The 25,065-nt window shown below is 50.0% G+C and overlaps 1 protein-coding gene across 1 annotated transcript in view; it reads left to right on the forward strand.

Annotated features, from left to right (window-relative positions):
• The window catches only part of SLIT3 (slit guidance ligand 3), a 594,639-nt gene that overhangs the window by 523,247 nt on the left and 46,327 nt on the right, over positions 1–25,065 (forward strand). Inside the window, exons 17-23 of the mRNA XM_047873095.1 lie at positions 3,977–4,120; positions 4,894–5,037; positions 7,829–7,992; positions 9,093–9,225; positions 20,808–20,876; positions 22,580–22,651; positions 23,274–23,345. Coding sequence (XP_047729051.1) covers positions 3,977–4,120; positions 4,894–5,037; positions 7,829–7,992; positions 9,093–9,225; positions 20,808–20,876; positions 22,580–22,651; positions 23,274–23,345 — 798 coding nt within the window. The remainder of the gene's footprint in view (positions 1–3,976; positions 4,121–4,893; positions 5,038–7,828; positions 7,993–9,092; positions 9,226–20,807; positions 20,877–22,579; positions 22,652–23,273; positions 23,346–25,065) is intronic.

Genomic DNA, 25,065 nt, shown 5'->3' on the forward strand with positions numbered 1-25,065 from the left:
TGCATCTCTGAAGGCCGTAAATGCATGTGTGCACATGTATGTGTGCATAAATGCATATGCATAGTGCTAGCCAACCAAGCAAATGACCCGTGGAGCAGATCTGGTCCCAAAGACCACTGGCTACAACGAGTTATTTAAAATAATGTGACGGCAACTCTTTTTGTTAAGGCCCTTAAACTGGGACCCATCACCGTCCCTATATCCCCGTAGAGGTTGTGGCTCTCAACTGGATCAGAGTAAGGTTAAAGCCAGCAGTGCCTGTGCCCAAGTCGGCTAAGCTCCCCTAAGGACTGTGGGGTTACACTCTCGACCTGACCCTGACAGGGCACAGGGGCCAAGGAGAAGGAACATAAAATCAGGTGTTTAAGCTCCATGGTGCATGCCTTTCCAAACCCTGTCTGAAGCTCTGTGCCTTCACTTGTCCTGTTAGAATCATGAGATCTCCTTGAGTATCACATGTACTAAGTATACCAAAAAGAAAAAAAAAATGTATAAGCCATTACCCAAAAGGTTTATTAGTACTGTGATAATTCAAGGTGACTCTTCAAATGAAGGAAGTCACATGGACTACAGTCCTCAGGCAGACTTCTATGTCAGTCCTTATTGTGAAGGAGAATCTCAGCCACAGGCTAATGCCCAGCAGCCCTCTAGCCTAAATCAGGTATACACAGGTGGATTTCTTGGCACTAGTTGTGTTTTTAATAAGAATTAGTTGCCCACTTTTAAAAATCAGGATTGTTCAGGGGCGCCTGGGTGGCGCAGTCGGTTAAGCGTCCGACTTCAGCCAGGTCACGATCTCGCGCTCCGTGAGTTCGAGCCCCGCGTCGGGCTCTGGGCTGATGGCTCAGAGCCTGGAGCCTGTTTCTGATTCTGTGTCTCCCTCTCTCTCTGCCCCTCCCCCGTTCATGCTCTGTCTCTCTCTGTCCCAAAAAATAAATAAACGTTGAAAAAAAAATTTAAAAAAAATAAAAATCAGGATTGTTCACACAAACAAAAATCCAAATTTTTGGCATCTTTTGGAAAGTCAGAAGATCTGGCAAAACATGGCCTGCATTCCCAAATGGCTGTTGAAGTGGAGTTGAAGTGAGGGGCAGCCTCCCCCTTAAATAGGGCCTGTGCTTTCCTGGTCGCTGGGCTCGTGGCCTGTGCTGTCCCCACTGGACTTGCTTTCTACTTTAAGTCACCATCCTGGGCCCTGGGGACATTTGAGCTTGTGACCCCAGCTTGAAATAGAATCTCTACCTCAGGGGGAGGGAGAGGTTCATAAAAAGGTGGATAGGACCTCCCTGACCTGACAGTGTGCCAGAGTGCTCTTTCATTATGACCCAGTATCCTCAGTTTCTAGAAAAATCCACATAGCTCTCTCTCCACTACATTTTCGTCTGGGACTGGGCTTTAAACAGGATTACAGATGCTTGCCTGTTGCCGGAGTTTATGCACTGTCTTACGAACCATGGGCTAGAAGAGGCCTGGGCTTGCCTTCTCAGACTCAGGCTTCCCAGGGGTAGCTAGACGAACCCCAGCCTACAGGGGCCTCAGTGTTTCTTGGGAAGATGAGAAGAAGGTCTGAAAGGTACAGGCTCACTGGGGCTGTCCTGCCTCTGCCCTTTTGAACTGACCCCAAGTCTGCATAGTGTCCAAGGCTGGACCCTTTCAAGTGTAATATCCCATCCACATCAGAGTCAAAGCCATGATGTAGCCATATTCCTTCAGGTCCATTGGTGGAGACAAAAATGGAGAGAGGCCTCCTGAGTGGTCCTGGTTTTACATCCTGGGGTTCCTGGGATCTGGGGTGTCTTCAGGAAGATCCTGCTCTGAGAGTAAGACAGAGTTCCTACAAAACCCTGATGTCCTTGTTTTGTGTATGGAGTGCTTGCCTCAAGCTGCCTATAGGTTTGAGCAGTGCTTTGATGAATGGAGAGACAACAGCAGCCTGGTCTTCTGGAAAATTCTGTCCCCTCCTTTTGTGCTCTCCTTATGTTTTCCCTTCTCCCAGCCTGAGGAAATCCAATTCACAAACCTTACAGTAATGTGATGTTAATTTTGTTCATTTAAAGAAACAGATGTCAGGAAATGGGAGCCCTCCCCCTTCATGGCTGCTTTAACTCATCTTCATTGCCCGTCCTGTGTACTTTAATTCCCCAAGGAGCCTAACTCTCTGGAGCAAACTCCCGCTCCTCTGGCATTCAGATGAGTTATAGCTGCTGGGAGAGCCTTTATCTCTCCTCCCATGTCTAATTTGGGGGTAATTTGCAGTCTCCCCAGTGCATTACCTCCATTCCTGGGTTATCCTGGACCAGGACTACCAGGATTTATAAGAAAACAGGCTGAATTTAAGGAGAGCCAGTCAAGGGTACAGAGCAGAAATCCAGTTAGAGTCTCCCAGCTCTCTCAGACCTTGGGGGAAGGATGCTGAGGAGTACTGCTCCTGGTTCCCAGGCAGGGCAGAAAGTGGGAGGAGAGCAGGGCTATGACAGGAGCACCAAGGGAGCAGTCAGAGCACCAGCTGTTTCTTCCGCACCTGTGCACAGGTGTGAGCACTGCCATGCCTTGCGGGACCAGTCCCTGCCTGAAAAGAAGGCAAGGGGCTGGCGTCAAGCCCACGGGTGCCCAGTTCCATCACTTGCTTGGAGCCAGCTGATGAGGGAGGCTTCATCCCCTGGGGTTGCCATGGGTGAGCCCAGAGCTGCGTGAGACCGGTGCAGGAGAGAAACACAAGTACCAGGAGCTCAGGGTGCTACTCCGGGACCTGGAGCCACATCCCTACCTGTCTGGGCCTCAGTATTCCCAGCCGTAAAATGCACCAGCTTGTTCATTTCCGGTGAGCCCTCGGTCCCAACCACATCAGTGTGTTTAGTGGGTTAGTAGGCTTCTTCTGCACCTGCAGATGTCACTGTTCACAAAACACTATTCCCTGTGCCAGGCATTTGCTCCAGAGACTGGATTCTTCCCCCAGTTTGTGTAAACACCATCACTTTCCACTCCATCCATCCTGCCCGGAATGCATTTCAGGCCTGACCATTTTGGGTGGTCCGTGGAGACCCCCTGCCAGGAAGAGCCCGGAGGGACTCCCAGCATCAGCGGCCCTGCAGGATCTCTCGTGAGGCCTGGCATGTGGTGATCAGACATCTGAGGGAAAGACCATTTTTCAGAGCTCAGGGGCAGACTCAGAAGGGGCAGTCCCAAGACTTGATAGGACCAAGGTTGCTAGGACTGTAAGAAAATCCAGTACCCCAAGCTCTGAATTCTGCAAAGCAGTAAGGATGGGTGTGAGTATCCATATCACCAAAGGAACATTCACTCGAGAAAGAGGCAGCTCCCTGGAGGACTTTTTATGCACCAGAAAGCGGGGACCCAATCTCTTTTCTATCAGCGCGTGACTTTGGGCAAGTTACTTAATAAACTCTCTGAACTTCAGTTCCTCATTCATAAACTGAGACAATGATAATATACATTAATATTCCTCTGAGAGGCATTATTTTAAGGATTCGATGTGAATCCGTGGTCCTAACCCCTCACACGGAACCTAATACGTAATCAATGCTGAAAAAGTAGTAACCAGAAGGTATCCATTTACATCGAGGATTTCAACTGTAGAGCTGGAAGTTCTGCAGATGTCCCACCCCCACTGAGGGCACATTTTGTGTTTTTGTCCTGCCCCCCACTTGAGAAGCACCGCTTGGCTAGAGCTTCTGTTGAAGGGAGAAAATCAGTTTTAGAAGCACCATTCTAAATCTGCTCATCCCCAGGGAAGAGGAACACCCTGAAAAGACTTTAAGCTCCGCACGGCCCATTTCACACAGCAACCCCACCTGTGTGGATTGGGGTCCCTGCTCCACGGCTGCAGGTGCTGAAGACCAAACCTCAGGAAGCCCCACCATCCAGTCCTTGTCCAGAGGTGCCTGAGAGTCCCCACTGGCCGCAGGGCTGACGATTCCCTTCCTGCACCCTGCCCCACTCTGTCCCCTCCTTCTAGAAACCTGAGCAACAATAAGATCAAGGAGGTGAGAGAGGGTGCCTTTGATGGAGCGGCAAACGTGCAGGAGCTGATGCTGACCGGGAACCAGCTGGAAACGGTGCATGGGCGCATGTTCCGCGGCCTCAGCAGCCTCAAGACCTTGTGAGTGCCCAGGGCCTGGGCCAAGTCCCAGAAGGGGATGGGAGGGCAAGGGCATCAGAGGGGGATTACAAAGGCTGCCGGGCAGCTCCTGGGCCTGGGTCTGTCCTGACCTGTTGCATGCCTTTCTTCCTGGAGCCAGAGAGGCGCTATACATTTCCCAATCCTTGATGGGAAAGAACTTAGCACCCTCAACACACACACACTGAAAGATACTTGCCCTAAGCTGTACACATATATAGATTCGTACTGGAAACATGCTGATAGAGGCACATGCGCATTTACCCACATAAACACATAGACACATATGCATAACAATGATACACAGTATGCACATAAGCACATACACAAATAAGCATGTACATACAGGCGCACACACACACACACACACACACACACACTCAAGCTGATGTCCACAGCCACATCTTGATTCTCCTTTCTCCTCCCAGAAATATACATGCATACACTAACCACCATACAACATACATGTGTACATACATACACTCCTGACACCCAGTTTCACTGTACACAAAGCAAGCACAGGCAAGAATGTACGTACACATTTACATACATGCAGCCCCAGTGCAGACCCAGACCCTACTATCACAGAACAAACCTCAGCAACATGACTAGTCTGGGCTTGGAGTTGGCATCCCACCTACACACACACACACACACACACACACACACACACACACACACACACATTGTGGCTCTGTGGTGGGGAGGAGAAGATAATGCCTGTGCTCCCCTCATCTCCACCCCTCTTCTTGCAGGATGCTGAGGAGTAACCTGATCAACTGTGTCAGCAATGACACCTTTGCTGGCCTGAGTTCAGTGAGGCTGCTGTCCCTCTATGACAATCGGATCACCACCATCACCCCTGGAGCCTTCACCACACTTGTCTCCCTATCCACCATGTAAGTCCCCCTGTGCCCACTGCACACTGACTCTGGGCCCCTCTCCTGCAGACCTCTTCCCTGGCAGCTCCCTACTATATTTGGCCAAGGTTATTTACCCATCTTTCAACTTAATAACCATTTGCTAGGCGCCCTCCATGTGCCAGGCACCATCTAGGTGCTAAGGATTCACGGACATGGTCCCTCCTTCCTGGAGCTCACAGAATAGTAAATTGACACAGAAGGGAGGTCCACAGTGATATGAAAACCCAACACAGGCTTTGTCAAGGAACACTGGAGCTGTGTTCTGGAAGGTGGGTAGGAGTTAACTTGTTCAAGAAAGTGGGAAGTGCTTCCATGGAAAGTGCTTTCCTTCCATGGAAAGAACGTGTGCAAAGGCCCTGTGGTAGGTTGTTGCAGAGCAAATGTACAAGACTGAGCAAAGTCCAACATGGTCCAGAGCACAGAGTAAGAGAGGGTGAGATATGGGGCGGCTGGGTGGCTCAGTTGGTTAAGCATACAACTCTTGGTTTCAGCTCAGATCATGATCTCATGTCTCGTGAGTTTGAGCCTCGTGTCAGGCTCTGTGCTAGCAGCGTGGAGCCTGCCTGGGATTCTCTCTCTCTGCCCCTGCCCTGCTCTCTCTGGGAGACCAGACTACAGGCCTGCCATGGACTACTTTTATCTTCATCCAATGCATGTCAGGAAGCCACGGAAGGTTTTAAGCAGGCCAGTGACATGACCTTACAGGGATTTTTAAATGATGCCTCTGGCTGCTTAAATGTATACCAGAACCAGAATTAGACTCTAGCTCTCAGGACACCTAATGAGTGCTCCTGCCCAGGAGCACTTTTACTATGTTGGTAAAAGGGGCTGTTTAGAATAGTGATAAAGTGATGGGCTCTAGAGCCAAAGCTCCTGGGTTCAAATCCTGGCTTTACCTCCTATTAGCTACGTGACCTTAGAAAAGTTACTTCACCTCTCAGTGTTTCAGTTGTTCCTTCGGTAAAATCTGTCTGGTAGGATTGTTATGAGGATCGAATCTGCTAATATTTGTAAAACACACAGCAGGGGCCTGAACACGTTAGCCTTTATGGTTGTTCCTAGTACTTCTATGTGGCTCCTTTAACCTCAGGTGCTGGTCCATTCACTCTTTCCTTCCCCAGTGACTCTGGAAGTCAGAAGAGAAAGGCTTTTGCTGCATTTGTATTGCTGCCCATTGTTATATTCCCATACACCTGCCTCACTGGGAATAAAAGCCAAATTGTAGGAGTCCTAAAAAGCCCACACCATCCAGTCCCTCCAAAGCTCCCTCCAGGCCAGCCCCACCAGCCTCCCTACTGCCCCCCCCCATCCACCGCACCCTGGACCCACTCCCGCTACCTGAAACGGCCTTCCCCTGGCCTCCCTCCCCACCATCCATTCTTTGCTTAAGTGTCCATCGCCTCGCCCCACTCTCCTCCTGTGCCATCACCCCCAGTTCCTCAGCCCTGCTCTCCTTAACCTTTTCTGTAGCACTGACCATTCTCAATATACTATTACAACTGACCTTTGTGTTGTTGATTGTGCACTGTCTGCCTCCCATCAGCTGGAATGTAGGTTCCAGGACAGGGATGTGCAGCTCTTCTGTGCACTGCTATATCCTCAGTGTCTCTATCTGTGCCTGGCACTAAGTAAATGCCCATTATATAACTGGCGAATAAACCGATGCATTGAATGAATGAGTGACAGCCAGACCGGGGACTGTGGGTTAGGAACTAGCACCAGCAGGTTGGTTTATTTTAGCCTTCTTTTTACTCCTCCTGTTTGCCTCCAAACTGGGAATCCAAAGACACAAAAGATGTCAAGAGAGGTAGAGTCACAAAGCATTAAGGAAACCAGCTTCGACATGAGAGGAAACTTGCCTGACTTCACGCAGCTGCTGAACATCAGCACCAGGATTCAAACCCGGGATGTCTGACTCCCAAGCTCTTAATTGTCCTGTCAGACCACAGCCACTCAGGGCTGTCTGGCCTCTTGTGTCACCTCCCTAAGCTTTATTTTCCTCATGTGTGAAATGAGAATAATGTTACCTCCTCCCCTGGGCTGCTGTGACAAATCTGCATGGGAGAACAGCTTTATGAATTGCTTAGCCCGGTTGCAGTCCTCTGGGCGACACTCACAGCCTGACAGCTGCCCTCCCCGATTCCTCCACCAATCCACTCACTGCATTCCATAGGTACCAGTAAAGAGGCCGTGCTGGTGCCATGCGGGATCCTGGAGACATCGGGCAGACAGACAGGGCTGACCCCCACCTGGGAGAGCTGAGAGTCTAAGGAGGGAGGCAAACATTGCCTGTGGGTTCTGTGCAGGCAGCAGACAACTGGGGGAGAAGACTGGGACAGGCAGGACTCCTCATTTCCTTTTAGGGGAGGGGCCATCTGAGCCAGGAATGAAGCCAGGCCAACACAGAGAGATTTATGCCAGGAGAGGGGGCAGCGGTGTGGAGGTGCTAAGTGTAAGAGAATCCTGCCGAGGGATTGAAGACAGCCAGCAGCCCGAGCCCAGGGAGGAAGGGAGGGCATGTCAGGAGACCGAGGTCGAGTCTGTGTGTGGAGGTCCGGAACAAGGCCCTTGCAAAGACTGCATCTGGAACTTAGAAGAGAGTCTGCACTTCCTTCCCCAGATCTCCTTCCTCCTTTTTCAGAACCCAGAGCTGGCCTGCCTGGAGAGCTGGGCCCCAGGCTTGCAGACCTGGATCCCAAGTCCCACTCCCACGGGGGTGGGGGGTGGGGGTGCTGACCACTCAGAGAGAGCCCTTCTTTCCTCTCAGAAACCTCCTGTCCAACCCCTTCAACTGCAACTGCCACCTGGCCTGGCTGGGCAAGTGGCTGAGGAAGAGGCGGATCGTAAGCGGGAACCCCCGGTGCCAAAAGCCTTTCTTCCTCAAGGAGATACCCATCCAGGATGTGGCCATCCAGGACTTCACCTGTGAAGGTGAGAAGGCTGGGGGCGGGATGGAGGAGGGGCAGGGACAGGGAAGGCAAGAAAGACACCAGAGAGGGGAGGTGCAGCAGGGGACTGAAGGTCAGGACCCCCTGAGATCTCACTTGCCCTCAGGCATGCATCTGTGGCTCTGAAGGCCTCTGCAGGTCTGCTGCTAGCCATATGGCTCCTTCTTACAAATTAGGAAAAGGAGCCTCTTTCTAAAGATATTTTACTTCTGTCAATCAGAAATGTGTTGTAATACACTGATTTTGTTAAAACAAGATGACTTATGACTATGAGAACGCTGTTGTACTCAATATCCTAATCTATCATGTCAGTGAGATTAGTGCCCCTTCAATGATGAGGCACCCTTGTGCAGTATGTAACCTACACAGCTGTGCCTGGGAGCCCAGGCCCTCAGTTTTCCTGTCTGCATCGTGATGAGGCTCCGAGTATCAGACTTCAACATGGGCTCCTGGAAATTTTCTGTCACTGGCTAGGGAGTTATGAATACCTGGAGATCCAAGGTTTTGAGTGTCAGGATTCCAAAGGGCATATTTGCATAAATTCAAGCCAGTACTTGGGTCAACTATAGGTTATCTGGAGACAAATTAACAGGTTTGTAGATGAACTGAGGTTAAGGTATAATGGGGGCTGGGGACACATTTACCACTCCAGAGGGATTATGGCAGTGGAAGGAGTGAGAAAGGGAGGAGAAAGAGGAAGGAAGGAGACCAGGCTCTCCCCCTCCCCCAGACCTCTCCTTCAGTAAGGTTGAATTATTCCTGATTCAGTTAACCATGACCTCTTTCCTGCCTAATACTCTGGTTGGTCAAGTTTTGGTTTGGTTTGTTTGTTGGGGGGTTTTTTTGAGCCTTAATTTTATGTTGAATGTGGTAGAAGACAGGTGACCCTATTCCCCAACCCAAGCACACATTCTTTTCCCTTTAACCGTGGGTGAGACCAGCAGGCTCCTTGTTCCTGGTTCTGGCTCAAAATGGAGGGCTTCCCTTCTTTGAAGGTGGCGCAGTGCCTGGTGCCTGGCCTTGCTCACCTGCCTCTGCAGAGAGGTTTGTCTCCCGCCCTGCTCACTCTGGGGCTCTCCGCAGGCAATGACGAGAGTAGCTGCCAGCTGGGCCCACTCTGCCCGGAGCAGTGCACCTGCGTGGAGACAGTGGTGCGGTGCAGCGACAGGGGGCTACACACCCTACCCAGAGGCATCCCCAAGGATGTGACTGAACTGTGAGTACTGCCACCCCCCGCTGAGCACCCTTAGATCCCCCCACCAGCAGCTCTGTCCCCAGTGTCTCAAGCAAGACTGCCTGGGATGCCCCTCTTTGAGGGGGTCCCAGCAAGATGGCAGCAGGGCCTCGGCCAAGGGTGGGTCGGGCAGCAGCGTGGACTTGGGAACAGGAGTAACTCCTCCCCAGTGCCTCTGCCTGGCAGGTGACCAGAACCTAGCCCTCCAGAATGCAAGCAGGAGGGTTCCTGTCTCATCTTCTAGATCACCCCAGGCCCCCTGCTCTGACTCCACCTTCTAGATTCCCCAGCAGTCTCTCAGTCTGACACCAGAAATGGCACAGGATCATCGTAAAAACACTGCCCAGGTGGCACTGTGGCTTACTGAGCTCTTCCACCAATATGATCCTTTTCCACCTTAAAGCTACCCATGTTGCAGACATCATCTTAGTTCTGTATCCTGTTCGTGCTCCAGCCAGGAGCCATCTGACTCCAGAGCCCAAGCTCCTGAGACTAATTCCTCAGGGTTGTTCCTGCCCCAGAAGCTCCCACTTAAATAAAAAAGACAGATCATTCCCTTCCTGAAGGGCTCTTCCTATGGTGCAGAAAACTGCATTTCTGCCCCCCGGAAAGCTCAGCCAGTCCCTGGGCAGGGAGGCCTCTCTCGAACGTGCAGAAGCAGCCCGGCCACAGCAGGTGAGCACAGCCAGCACAAGCCACACTCACTCTTGCGTGCATTCATTCATTCACTCATCGTGTGTTTATTGAGTGCCTGGTGTGTCAGGCGCTCTGCTCACACCCGGGAGCCAATGGTGAGCAAAACAGGTGTGACCCCCACCCATGTGGGGCCCATGGTTCACTGGGGAAGGTGGACATTTGTTCCATCATCTCAGCAGCACATGTGGGATGACAACCTTGAAAAGTGCTCCAAGAGAGGAACAAGGTAGTGATGCCCGAAACTAGAGAGGCGTCACTTGGGTGTGGAGATCAGAGAAAGCTTCTCTGGGGAGATTAAGCTGGAGCTGAAACCTACAGGGTGAGAAGGTAATGAGCAGGGGAGGGGGGTGCCCCACACGCCCCACGGCAGTTGCTGCAGGTTGGGGCAAGCAGAGCTGGGTGACATGTGACGGGACCCAGGCTGCCTGAGTGAGAAGACACACTCACACGCCATCACCCACTCACATCTCAGGCTCGTACTCTCTCCCTGGATCCCAGACACCAGCAGGGAGTGTGTGTCTGGCACTGCCCGTGCTTGCTGGGGAGGAAGCTGAGTAGGGCGCCGTCTGAGAAGAGCGGGTCAGTTCCTGGGTGTGAGTTGTGGCTCCCCCATCTCCTGACACCCAGGGAGGTTGCAACCAGGACTGCTGATCCCAGGGAAGGAAGGAAGTCTTGGCGGTCACTAAGAAGTCCACAACAGCCCCGCGTTTGGGCCCTGGCCGTGCTGCTGAAGGTCTGCATGAGCAACGCCGCTCAGTGCAGTGAGCTCCGAGCCCTTTCCTCAGCCAGCAGTGCCGATGGGTGGGGGCTGCCAAAAATAACCCAGGTCCTCGCCTCCTTCTTGGGTCAGTTGAATGCCAAGTGACACGTGCTAAAGAGAAGGAAATGCCATGAAAACAGGCCCACAGAGGCTTTTCCCCAAAGTTCATGACACAGAGATTGAAATAACAAAGATAATTGGCTGTAATTATAAGTAAACTTCAGAGCTTGGGGAAACCTGATTTCCTGCTTTGGAAATGATGGTGCTTCCCTTGGCCACACTGGTTTCCAAAGCGCACCAAGGACGGCAGCCCTCACCTCTGAGCCCAGACCACCTCCCGGAGGGAGGGGAGGAGGAGTGTCCAGGGAGGGGAAGGCAGGAAAATTGATGCCAGAGAAAGTGAAAGCTGCCAGGCCCAGAAAACAGTGGCTTGGAGGCCTCTGCTTTCAAGGACTAGATGCAGTGTTTGGATCCAGTGCTGGCTTTCCAGCTCCCTCAGGCATCATCCGTGGTCTCAGGCAGAGCTGCCAACTTACAAAACAAAATTAAGGTTAATTCATTGAGAAGAAAAAAACAAAAACAAAGCTTCGTAGCATTTCTCCAAAGGGCAGGGTGTGGGAGTTCAGTGTAGGCACTGGTGAGCAAGGCAATGAGAACCAGAGGGAAGTCAGTTCTTCTGCCAGCCGTCTGCAACCCCCTGGCCCTTCTCTCTCCTTGGGAGGAGGGCCGCCCGAGACCCTTTGCTCATTCAAGCTGCCACCGAGCTAGGCCCTCACTCAGTACCCCTGACTCACCTCAGTGGTGAGAACTAAGTCACCCCCCAAGCCTCACCTCTGGTAAGCAGCCGAGTCACGATCAGAAGGCACTTTGGTCTGACCCCAACCCCCCTGCTGTAGCCCCCTACCCCAGAAGCTCTTCATCTTTGGGGTCTCAGGACCCCTTTATGTTTTTCAAAAGCAGTGAGGACTCTCATTGAACTTTTGTTCACATGCTTAAATCTGTTGATAGCACATTGGAAACTACTACTGAGAAATATTTTTAAACATGTGTTTATTAATCCATTTAGAAATAAAAATTTACACATTATATGTTTGTATTAAAAAAAAGCCTACTTCTATGAAAACCAAACCAAAAGACATTTAACTGAGAAGAGTGACATTTTTTTTTCAACGTTTTTTATTTATTTTTGGGACAGAGAGAGACAGAGCATGAACGGGGGAGGGGCAGAGAGAGAGACACAGAATCGGAAACAGGCTCCAGGCTCTGAGCCATCAGCCCAGAGCCTGACGCGGGGCTCGAACTCACAGACCGCGAGATCGTGACCTGGCTGAAGTCGGACGCTTAACCGACTGCGCCACCCAGGCGCCCCAAGAGTGACATTTTTAGAAATGTAGTTGAAGGCAACTGGGTGTTCATTTCCTACTTCAGCACTCACTCTGTTGTGACAGGGTTTGGGGTCAAGTACGAGAAGAAAATCCAGCTTCACATAGACACATAGTTGAAAAAGGGAGAATTTTAATAGCCATTCCAAATAATTGTGGAGATTCTTCTTTGATAATATGCCAAAACTGCATGGTGTTACAGGCTAGTTGCTGTGTGGAACCTAAAAGTTTATCAATGAACTTTTTATACTCTGTTACAACCCACGGGTCTATCTTGTGCTTTGAATGGAGCTTTCCCTGCCCCCGTGCATGATCTTGTAACACTGTGCCCTGGTCCTTTAGTAAATACTGGTTCACAAAGTTACACAGATCTTCGGATGCTGACACATTGCATTATACCGTATCAAAAATGTCGGATCCAAAATGTCATAGCCATTAACATGCATCACCAGAAATCTCAGCAGAAAAGTCTTTCAGTAAAGGGATGCTGCTCAATGTAGCCATTATGGGTTTTCTAAAATTTTAATTTTCACTTGGAAGCAAGCTTGAATTTTTATCATTGCCAGTAAGTACTAGTTCGTTGTTTTCCTTGAAGTGACAGACTCACTCTGTTCACTTTTGAGAAATTACTTACTAAATACCTATCCCTGAAAAATCTGTTTGCTAGTCATTCTTTTAAGTAACAATGGTGTTTTATGGGGGGGGGGGGGGGAAGGCTAATTCAGCTTGTAAGTCAGTGACACCAGATCTTTTTCTTAAGACAACCAAAGCAGAAAAGCTTTGTGCACGCCTCCCATTTTGCCACACAGAATATTTAAAAAAAGATGTATGCTCAAGTGTTGATATTTAATGCAATTAATAGTTTTTTTTACTGCTTCATGGAGGGCACTCTTCCGTGAAACTGGCTTTTTTTTCCCCTTACCATCATGTGCTTGAGGGGGAAGAACATAATGACCACTGATATCATATGGTGCCATGGTCTTGATTCCTACTGAGGTGCCAGCAATTTCACTCACACAGTGAAAATGGAAAAAAATGTTTTAATCTTATCACAAAAGTAGTTCCAGCCTCAGAGAGCCCTGAAAAAGTCTAAAGGACCCCCAGTGGCCAGTAGACGACACTTTAAGAACCACTCGGGTAATTTACACACTAGCAGGCAAACAATACAGAGACATCTGCTAAGTTCCTGATTCAAAACCAAGCCTACAAGGGCACCTGGGTGGCTTAGTCGGTTGAGCATCCAACTCTTGATTTCAACTCAGGTCATGATCCCAGGGTCCTGGGATCGAGCCCCATGTCAGGCTCCATTTTGAGAATGGAGGAAATTTTGAAACTGATTTTGGTCTGAGGGCCGTGAGCATGGATTTGTTGTCCCACCACTGACATCCCAAGGACAGGAGAGGGAAGGATGACATGTGTCCCCCAGGCACCGCTGTTGGAAGAAGGGATTTCTGCTGGGATGCGGAGTCTGAGGACATCAGGCTGGCAGTGTGTGCATGCACATGCACACACACACACACACAGCACTGATAGGAGACTTGAAAGGGTTTGGGGCTTGACCAGCAGAGCACAGGCTGAGACACAGCTCTGTGAGATTGAGTGTGGCAGGAGGTGATGATAAGAATGCATTGCTTGATGGAGACGGTGGGACCTGACCCTGCACTGGTTAGCTCCAGATCATCAGGATGGGGCTTTGGGGTACAGCAGGTAACTCAGATGAAGCTTTCTCCTCATCTCAAGTCTAGGGCGATGGAGGTGCATGCCAGAGAAGGGGCAGAGCAATGCAGGAGGTGACAAGCACAAAGGAGTGGCATGGAGAGTATGTGCTCTGGGATAGGGAAGAATCCAGGAAGTTCTGCCCACGCTGGCCTTTAGGAAAGCAAGGGAAGATGTCCTGTGTGAGTGCAGTCCACCACAGCCAGCACTCCTAGAGCATTTACTGGGTGCCAGGTGCTATGCTAGATTTTTCTCCTATGTGATCTCATTTAATCCTTCCAGCAATCCTGTAAAGTAGGCATTGATAATCCCATTTTGCACATGAAGTAACCGAGGCTTGGGAAGGTTGAATGATTTCTTAAGATCACACTGCCAAGGAGCAGCAGAGCATTAGGCTCGAGCCCAGGGCTGTCTGACCCCAAGGCCCGTCCTTTAGCAACTCAACTACTTTCTTCCTTTGGCAGAGCCTGGGTCCCTGTGTGCTCTGGCCAGTGGCCTGGCTCGTCGGTGATTTGCAGTAGACAGTCATGGTCTCTTTGGAACCTGCCATCTGCCCATAAGCGGGAGAAGGCAAAAACGGCACCCCTGCCATGATGCCGTAGGTACCTGTCAATGGTTCTGGCTGGGTGGGTCCTGACAGCTGGACCTTCTCTAGCAATGCCAGCTGCTGCTTTCTTTGCACACTTGCCACCCCCCACCCCCCACCCCCACCCCCACTCACCAGGCAGGCTCCCAAGAGCACTTTCTAGAGAAACTGCCCGGCACTGACTGTATTCTTGCCTTTCTTTGGCCTGGGGAGAGAGACAGAAATTGCCTGCAGCCAGCTGGAGGGCAGCTGGCTCTGGGCACATCAGCACTTAGGAGTCCTGGCACAAGCCTTGGCCCAGAGAAGACCTCGGCAGATGGCTTCAGTACAGGACACTTCTAGGCTATCAGGCAGTCATGGCCATCTGTGGGAGGGATGAGGGGAGGCTGGAGCACAGGCCACAAGCTGAGGGAGCCCTCTTCATTCAGTCAGGTGTTCGCTGAGTTTATTGTGCCAGATAATGTCATAGGAGCTGGGAGCACAGCAGCTAATGTGACAGATAAGCCCCCCTGATGTCAGAAACTTAGAATGGGGGAGAAAGACAATAAGAAAGCTAATCAGTAAATTAGGCATTTCAGATAGAATAGTGTTTCCCAGGGGAAATGGGTGGGTGTGGGACATGGAAAGCAGTAAAAAGAAAGAAAATGTTCTGTGAAGACCCAAAGGTAGAAAGATCATAAAGTCGGGAAACCACGCAGACTGTGAGATGGAGCAAACAGAATGGAAAAGAGACTGGTGTTCACTGAAAACTCAAGGAGGGGTGTGCAGTTTTTGTCGGGCCATGGTGAGGGCTGACTCCTCATCCCCGGAGAAATACGGACGCCGAGGAAGAATTGTAAGCAGGAAAGTGATGTGGTCCAATTCACATTTTAGAAATATTACTCTGGGAGAATAGAGAATAGACAGCAAGGGAATCATCTGTTTTCTAATATTCATATGTATTATTGGATGGAGGGATGTGTGTGTGTGTGTATTCAAAGCACGTTAAACACCACTGTGCCAAGCAGTGCTTCAAGGGCTTTCCACTGAGATTCATTGAATCCTCAAAATCACTTCAAGGTGGTGATGATGATGAGCCTCCTTTTGCAGGTGAAATGCAAGCTCAGAGAGGTTAAGTGACTTTCCCAAGGTCACACAGCTGTTAGTTAGTGGAGCTAGGATACAAGCCTGGGCGGCTGCCTGACTCCAGAGCTGCAACCATCATCCCAGGCCCCTGGTGGAAACCCTAGCCATGGTGGGGGCTCCTGGAAGGTGGCTGCCAGTCTCCTTCACCATTCAGCAGGTTTGAAAGTCCCTGGGGCACTTAACAGCACCACAAAGCTGCTAACAGAGATGGGGAGCTCTGTGTGGATTTTTGTGTGAGGCAGACACTTCCTCATGTGCTCATGCTGGGTCTAAAACAGAGCATTTAAATGCAGATCAACGCAAAGGTTGACCTGCTAGAGATGCTCTGATAGTTCTGAGGCTGGAGGGCAAGAGTGCAGTTTTCTGAAAGGGTCCCTCTGGGGCCTGGGCTGCAGGCTACAGGCAGCTTTGGAGTTCAGAGTCTTCATGAAGGGCTTTGCACAAAGAGAGTTTTCCCACACAGCCACATCTGTATTTGTGAAGTGAAGCCTTTTCATTCCACGTCTTCTGGGCTGCAACACCAGGTTGCCAGGGACATTGTGCACTTAAAGTGGCTGCCACATGGGTCCCATTCAGCCCTGCAGTGGCACACACAGCTCCACCTGGGGACTTCTGGGGTTTGCAGCATACAGATGGTGTTTCCTGAACATCTACTGCTATCAGCCTGTGCATTGGGCTGCTGTAGTGAGCAAAACAGACACAGTCCTGCCCCACTAATCACAGAACCACACTTGGATGTCACATGGGGGTGGAATGCTGTGAAGAAAACGCACTGAAAGCTTGGATTGAGCAGCCTGTCACGTCCCCAGGGGGTGTGGGAGATGGTGTCGGAGGCGGAGGCGGTGCTTGAGCTGAGTTCTGAGCCACTGTAGGAGTGAACTAGGCAAGGAGGAAGGGGAGGGACATACATGTGCCGAGACTGGCTGCCCAAAAGGAGCATGAGGCATTCAGGGAGGGCTGAGGCCAAGCAAGAGAGAGTTTGCTGTGCGGGTGAACAGGAGAGGGAGGCAGGGACTGGGATGGTTAATTTCATGGGTCAACCCAGCTGGGCTGTGGTCCCAGGTTTTTGGGCAAACACTAGCTACATGTTGCCCTGAAGGTATTTTATAGATGCAGTTAAGTAAAGGAGATTACCCAGGATAATGTGGAGGTAGGCCTCATATAATCAATCGAAGGCCTTAAGAACGAAAAACTGGAGTTTTCTGTAGAAGGGGGAATTCTGCCTCAAGATTGTAGCACAGAAATTCTACTTGAGTTTCCAGCCTGCTGGCTCTTCCTTAAAATAAATTCTCTCTCCCTCTGTATATATATTTATATGTGGGTCGTGTGTGTGTGTGTGTGTGTGTGTGTGTGTCCAATTGGTCTGTTTCTCTAGAGAACACTGACTGATCCAGGGCAGACCACAGACAGCTTGGCAGGATTTGGGCAGGATTTGGGTAGTCCTTCGCTGGCAAGCAGTAGAAGCCAGGAAGGATTTTAAGCAGGGAGCAAGGCTGATCCAGTCAGCATTTGCAGAACATCAGTCAAGCCAGGTTGGAATCTGGGGAACTGGCACAGCAGTCCCAGAGGCTCCAAAAGCATCTGTGACATACCGCCCATCCTCCAAGGCCCCCTGAATCTCCCCATCTCAGATGAGGACACTTCAAATCCCTGAATTCCAGTGGTCTTTCTATGCCTTCATTCAATTGTTGAGCAAATACACGCATCTATAGAGCATGGCCTGCTTTACGGGTGGACGTGGGCCAGACCCAGGGCATTCTTTGAAACCACTGCAGGTTTTTGTTTAATCCAGGGTCCTATGAACAGCCCTTCTCTGCATTCATTCATTAATTCATTCATTCAAACATTTGAGGTCCCGGGGCACCTGGGTGACTCAGTTAAGCACCAGACTTTGGCTCAGGTCATGATCTCACAGTTTGTGGTTTGAGCCCCATGTCAGGTGGTGTGCTGACAACTCACAGCCTAGAGCCTGCTTCCATTTCTGTGTCTCCCTGTCTCTGCCCCTCCTCCACTTGCGCACACGCTCTCTCTCTCTCTCAAAAATAAAACATTAAAAAAAATTTTAATATCTGAGGTCCTACTATTCGCTAAGCCCTACAGTATGGTCTGGTGATGCAACAGGAAACAAACCTAGCCCGAATCCCTGCTCACCACGTGGTAGAACATATCCTGTCAGGACAGAGATGGCCAAACGTCAAAATAAAGAGCTCCAGGTGGAGAGAGGAAATAGCATGTGTTTGACTTCTTGGGCTGCGCAGCCCTGCCTCCTGGACTCACTACTCCCCTCTCTGAGCCTCAGTGTTCTTGTCGACAAAAATCACAAAACACCCAGCAAAATATGGCCCCCTGTTTAGAGAATTAGATGAGGTAACAGACCAGAGTCTCTCTATCTCATCGCACTGAAGTATGCACCTGTTGTTTCTGTGTCATTATTTTCCTTGTCACCATGTTGTCTGTGAGGTTAGGTAACATGCTTCAGATATGCTTGTCACAGGACCTTCTGTAAATATCCCAGCAGGGAGACTTGGGGTTTTGGTGTCTTGTTCTGGGTTTCATCTTAGATGCCTCAAGTTTGCTAAGTAGTCGTAGCAAACAAACAAGAATGAAAGAATAAGCAGCATGGGAGAGGGTGAGCCATCACTGCCAGCCTGAGGCCAGACCCCTTCAAGTGGCTCCCTCGTGGTTAATTAGCCTCCCTCCAGCAGAGATGCTCCCTGGACCAGTGCCTCCCCACTGGGCCTGTTCACTCATCCAGCTCCTGCTCCCTCCCTCCCTCCCTCCCTCCATGCCACACTATCCACAAAACACTTCTGCAGGCAGTGGCCCAGCATGGCTTGCCCCTCCCCCCGCCCCACTCCATCAGCCCGCACACATGCCAGAATCCTGCCATCTCCACAGAACCTCGCTGCCCAGCAGAGAAAGCTGGAAGGTCTCCTTCACAGGCCTGCCCCTGGCCACCACTGTTGAGGCACAGGGCCAGTGTCCAAACGGAATGTGAATGTCCTACATCCTGTCCCTCAGGGCACGCAGAAGGGTGAGTGCAGGGTAAGCTCTCTGCAATACCAGCACCCTGCACCTGTCTGAAGTCACTCGTTGCACTTGGAATGAGCCCACCTCCAAGGCTTCAGTGTGATCCACCCATCTCCCTTTGCCCCCCAGACTGACCTCCCTGGCCTTCTTTCCCTGCCTCAACAGCCCCAGAGCTCAGGGCCCTCCACAGGCCTCACTCTTGCCAGACGGCACCCCCCTTCCCCTGCTCCTGTCATCCTGAACATCCCTCTCAGCTACATCTTTCTGCACTAAGTCCCTGGGCATTCCGTATCCTAGCACCTTGCTCCTTTCCTTCAAAGTGCACATCACAGTTCGTCATTTATGTGACTTTCTGTGTGTGTCCTCTCCTTCTGACCCCCCGCCTCTTCCCCTCTCCCTCCCCCTCCACATTAGATTTTTAAATGCCCGAAAGTAGGCATCACTCCTGTCTTCTTCACCAGTATATACACTACCTGGCACACTGCAGTTGCCCAATAAATATTTCTGCCTGAATAACTGAATGCATCAGTGAATACGTTTCAGCTCCTCTGCCCGAGGGCATGATCTAAGTGTATGTGGCTGAATTTTAGGCCAGATGATCAAACTCCCCGAAGGCAAAAATGCAGTCTGGTTCATCTTTGTATCTACCCTCCCCCCCCCCCCCCCCATCTAGCATAGTTCTTGGCACATAATGAGTATACAGCAAGGGATTAAGGACCAAAAGGACATTAATCCAACATGCCACGGCAACCTAAGACCATATGCAGGCCTGCCCGGTATTCTGAGCCCTGAGGATTCCCAGGGACCAGCCCTGGAAATAAAGTTGCTTGGCCTTAATTTACAGTAATAACCATTCCAACTTACCCTCAAAGCTAAGCCTGGTTTGGTCATTGACAAACTGACTCATATCCTGTTTTAACCCATTTCATCCCATTCAGTCATTTGGCGGTGGGTCTACTGGATGCCAGGCAATGTGCTAGCACCTCATTATTCAAAATGCAGCCTGCAGACTGGCAGTTCCCACCATCACCCAAGAGCCTGTTAGAAATACAGACTCTCCGAACTGACACAGACCTACCAGATTAGGATCTGCTTTTTAGCCAGATCCCAGGTGATGTGTACATATGTTAACGTTTAAGAAGCACTGGGCTAGAGATAGAGACTGAGAGTCTGCTGTCTTGGAGTTTAAGGCAAACCCAGCACCGGTGGACATCACCGCTGGGAGTTGACCACTCCAAGAGGAAGCTATGGGAGGCTTATGTCAAAAAAGTTTCACCCAGGAGACCAGAGGCAGTGTTGTAAGCCATCTTAAAGGTTTTGTAATGTTGACCCAAAAGCAATAAGAAGCCCAGGTGAAGGGGTTTCCAGCAAGGATGGGAATAAATAAATTGGCCCATGTCACCCCCTAAAGATAGTGATAACTTTTGTAATTCATGATTAAAACGAGACTTCCTTCTCTTGTTCTCAAGCTCACTCAAGTGTCCAAAGAGGTGGCCTTTTCCTAGGTGAGCAGGTCAGTGCAGGACCCTGAAGTCCAGACAGGTCTAGGTTCAGCCTTTGCCTGTCCAGGAGGAGTCTCCATCTGTTGGTACGTCCCCAGTCTGAACCCCTGTACCCTCTCACAGGCAGTCATCCCACTGGGAACCTTAGCACAGTGCTCCAGGAACATACCCCCTTTCCTCAGCTTTCAGAGGCACACTAGAGAACAAAACAATGAATTAGAGTTCTTAGCATGAATCGTGGCTCAGGAATCCCATGCCTTCCAGTAGCTAAGTAGAGGCCATATGGAACTGTGCTAAGATTATAGTCAGAGGGACCTGGGTTTGAGTCCTAGCTCAGCCACTCACTCACTGTGTGACCTTGGGTAAGTGTTTTAACATCTCTGAAATTCTGTTTCCTCAATTGTGAATCCAAGAGAATTGTGAGGGCTGGGTACAGAGTGAGTGCTTTATTTATTTAACAAATATTTATTTGACATCTACTGTGTGCCAGCTCTGTACGTACTCTTGGGGGATCCAGCACTGGGCAATTTTAGACAACAGCCCTGCCATCAATGGAGTTTAGCAGTCCAGTGGGAGAAAAATGTCATTAGTTGAATAATCATGCATATAAATATAAATGACAAACGTAGTATGTGTTTTGATGTAGGGGAGAAAAGAAGCTGAGAGGGTAAAACAGAGGCCCAACCTAGCCCGGGGGAGGTGACTCTGAGAAATGACAAATTGTGCAGTGTCTCTTGGCCAAGCGTCACTCTGCCCCTCTCTTTCAGGTACCTGGAAGGAAACCACTTAACAGCCGTGCCCAGGGAGCTGTCCGCCCTCCCACACCTGACACTTATGTAAGGAGCCCAGCATCGGGTGGGACATGTAATTTTCTTGCCTGGGGGAACTCAGGAAACTGACGTGGAGGGTCAGGGAGGATGATCTGCAGGCTTCGCCTGGTTCCTGCACTTTCTCCCTGGGTGGAGCAGAGAGAGGCAGCTGGGAGGAGTGAGCCGGCCTGATGGGCCAGGTCCTACCAGTGAGAGCTCACACAGAAATACCCAGAGCCTGGCATCACTGACTGTCCATCCACATCAACTTCCTCCTTGGCATAGAGAGAGGTGGGACAGCCTCTGACTTTCTGGTGCCCCAGTTAAATCCCAAGCCTCCTCAGTCTCCAATTTCTTGCAAGCTGTGGCTGCACTGAGGTTTGCCAAAAGCTTAAAGGGGCGTTTTTTTCTTCCTCCTCTAGTTGCCCAGAAAATGTTCCAGGTAAATGGTTGAAATTGAGGTTCCTTTGGGTGGTAACTGCCACTGGCTGCAAGTCTGCCAAGATCCAGGAAAACTCCCAAATGAGGAAATGTGGGGCATGGATGAGGCCCAGGAAACCGGGTGGTCTGTAAGCTTTGTCCCTTGACCATCTCGCTGCCTTGCCAAAGTGGGACCCGTGAGAGTACAAAGTAATTCCTTGGGCGAGTGGCCATTGGAAGATCACCCTGGGTGATTAGGGGGCGGGGAGCTGGTCCACAGGGGGGAACTGAGAGTTCTTTCACAACGAAACACTGTTGCCCTTGGAAAAATGGGGCTGCTGAAGAAAGGTAGAAGAAAGCCACCTGTCACCTCATTCAGCCTTGCTTCCTAAATATCCCCCAAACCAGCCTCTGGATGAGATCTCTCAGCTTCAGCCCTGTGGGCATTTAGAGCCACATCATTCTTGGTTGTGGGGCTGTGGTGGGCATTGTGGGATATTTTGCAGCAACCCGGGGCCCCTACTCACTAGATACCAGCAGCACCCCTCCGCCAGTAGGAACAACCAAAAATGTCTCCAGACATTGCCACATGTCACTGGGGAAGCAAAAGTGCCCCGAGCTGGGAACCCCTTCTCTAGAGCAATGGCTCTGAACCTCAGCTGATTAGTTTGGGTTTTTTTTTTTGTTTTTTTTTTTAACACTGATGCTCAAAACCACCCTCAAGCAATTAAATCAGAATACCTGATTTACAAGCCAGAATGGAACCCAGGCCTCAGAGGCTGTAAACATTCTGCAGGTGATTCTGATGTGCAGCTACTATTGAAAACCACTGCTTAGGATATTTATCTCTGAAGAGAAGCTGGAGGTTGTAATTGGCAGAAGACTATACCCCTACCAATCTCATTCCCCCTAAGAGAGAATCTGATAAGATGGAATGAATGAATGCCAGAAGAGAGGGAGGAACAGTGAAAGGAAGGATTGACCTGGGAGGAAATGGCACTGGCATAAGGAGAGATCTTATGTGTTATGTTTTGCTGGAAGAATGAAATGGACAGATAAACTTGTAATTGAATGGTTGAATAGGTGGATGGATGGATGGATGGATGGATGACCAACAAATGCTTGAATGAGTGATTGAAGAAATCTTGAATGAAAAAATGAACATTTGGATGAATGGGTGGGTAGGTGAGTAGATTGGTGAGTGGATGGATGGATGGATGGATGGGTAGATAGATAGATAGATAGATAGCATGCACAAATGTATGAAAGTTGCCACTAACAGTAAAGTGTTACTCTTCTATTTGTCCTAGTGACCTGAGCAACAACAGCATTGGTGTGCTGACCAATTACACCTTCAGTAACATGTCTCACCTGTCCACCCTGTGAGTACAATGGGGCACTGTGTTCAATATGGGCCTGGCAGTCAGTGGCCTGGGGCCATCCTTTCTCCCTGTCCCCTCATGCGTATGCTCTCTGCTCTAGTGATCCTCTGGGCTATGGCTGCCCCCATGTAGAGCAGACCTTAACCAGCAGAAGAAAAGTAAAGTAGGTCAGAACTCTACTGTCTGGGCAGTTAGAGAGGAACTAACACCTAATTACTTCTGAAGAAGGCCCTCTTTAGCTTACCTTCTGTGATTTGTGAATTTTCTTTCCCAGTGGAGGGTTTCCCCACACAATTATATTTTGCTCAGATCCATTTATTTCCTATTAGCTCTGCACATTGTGAGCACTGACCATTTGACAACAGAGGGAGGTGATGGCAAAGCTGGTTAGGAAGCCAGCCTGCTGTGGAAGATGAGAGGAAGCTGGGAAAACGAAGCCCGAAGCCAGTGAATGTCCTAGAGTGGGGGAGGGTGTTCCCCTTCCCTTTATTGTTGGGAGGCTTTTTGTCAAAATATTAAAATTGGGAAGATAAAGAAATCATTTGCTTTGAGCGGGCCACAGTGTGGACCATACACCCATATGTATGTGAGAATAGGAATGGCCGTGTGTCTTTGTCCACAGGATCCTGAGCTACAACCGGCTGCGGTGCATCCCCATCCACGCCTTCAACGGGCTGCGGTCTCTCCGAGTGCTGTGAGTACCCAGAGCCCTGAGTTCAGCTTCTGCTTCACCATGTAACAGCAGGCGATCCTCAGCACAGTTCCCACACACACACTTCCCCAACCCGGCACTCCTACTGGCTCAGTGGGGTGGGGCGGAGGAGGGAGGGCAGAGAGCCAGCTGCTACCATTTGTGGACCTGGATCAAATCACAGACCAGTCTGAGTTTCTACTTCTTTCTGTGCCCAGTGAGATCACTAGTACCTCCCTCGTGAGGATTAGCATATGCAACTGTATTCTGCACCCTAGTAGAGCACAGTGTGTGGCTTATGGCCACTATCTTGATGATCATTCCACTGTTGGTCCCTCTGACTTTAGAGCGGCAGGGTAAACACTGTGAAACTCTGCAAGGAAACCAAACGCATCTATCAGAGGTCACAAACTAGAAGCCCAGAGACCTGGCTCAGCTCACAGACAGCTATTAGTTAGCAATTGTAGAGTTAGTTGGCTCATAGAGTATCTTTTCAATCAAGCAGTTTGGGGGCACCTGGTGGCTCTGTGAGTTGAGCATCCGTCTCTTGATTTCAGGTCAGGTTGTGATCCCGGGGTTGTGGATCAAGCTCTGCATAGAGCCCCGCACTGGGTTCTGTGCTAAGCTTGAGGCCTGCTTGAGATTCTCTCTCTATATCCCTGTGCCTCTCTCTGCCACTCCTGCTGTCTCTCTAAAATTAAAAAAAAAAAAAAAGTTTTAATAAGTTGCCAACAGTTAAATATCAGGAGGCTTCTCATACAAAATCCTAATTTCTATTCTCTCTTAGAAAATGGAGAGACCTGGTCATTCCAGGGCTCCCATCTATATTCTTGCATGGCTGAGCAGCCCTGCCCCTTTAGACCAGACTGTATAGTCTGCAGCCTCCACAACTGCCTCCCCATCACCTTATGACACCTGCCTCACCCTGTCCTACACAAGGTAGAGGACAGCCCACTGAGGCAGATGAGCCCCAGCAAAGGCACGATGACCATGAAGTCTACCTGCTTTTCAATCATGGCTCTGCCCCTCCCTAGCTGTGTGTCTTCAATAAAATCCAGATGGTAATTACCTCACAGGGTCTTATAATGATTAAATGAGATGCTGTATATAAAGCATTTAGCATAGCTCTGGCCCACAGTAAGCACGTTATAAATATTTGTTATTACTGTTATTTGTTATTACCTTGCAAGAGCAGGAATGGCACCTCACTGCCACCCCCAACCCTTGGTCCTGTTGTCGCCTGATTTTTGTGCCTTCTCATCTTGCACATTTTGTCAGGAAAGGAGGATTCTCTGAATGATATTCCCATGAGAACAGAAATGCCACTTTTTGTGGCCGTTGCCTCATATAACGCTTTGCAACAGTGCTGTAAGACTGAGGGGATTAGGCCCATTTTAAAGATGGGAAAACTGAGGCCCAGGTTGTAACTGGCCCAAAATCCAGCAGTCAGGAGCTTGCAGAATCCAGCCTCCTGACTCAGAGCCCTGGACCCTTCTCAGGACCCAGTAGCAACCAGAAAACAGCACCCAATGAGCCTGTCCATTTCAGAGCCTCCAGGCTGATGTGATTTATCGAAGCCCACAAAACACTGGTGTCAGCGACAACTCCCGCCACATGTCATCTGCACTGTTATTAAAAATCAATTCTCTGGAGGCAAAGAAGTGCCCGCGCTGACAGTGTGCAATCTGTTATTGTCACTTATTTATTATCCACCTTCTCTGGG

Source organism: Prionailurus viverrinus, chromosome A1 (genome assembly GCF_022837055.1).
Source record: "Prionailurus viverrinus isolate Anna chromosome A1, UM_Priviv_1.0, whole genome shotgun sequence".
Classification (NCBI taxonomy): Eukaryota; Metazoa; Chordata; class Mammalia; order Carnivora; family Felidae; genus Prionailurus; species Prionailurus viverrinus.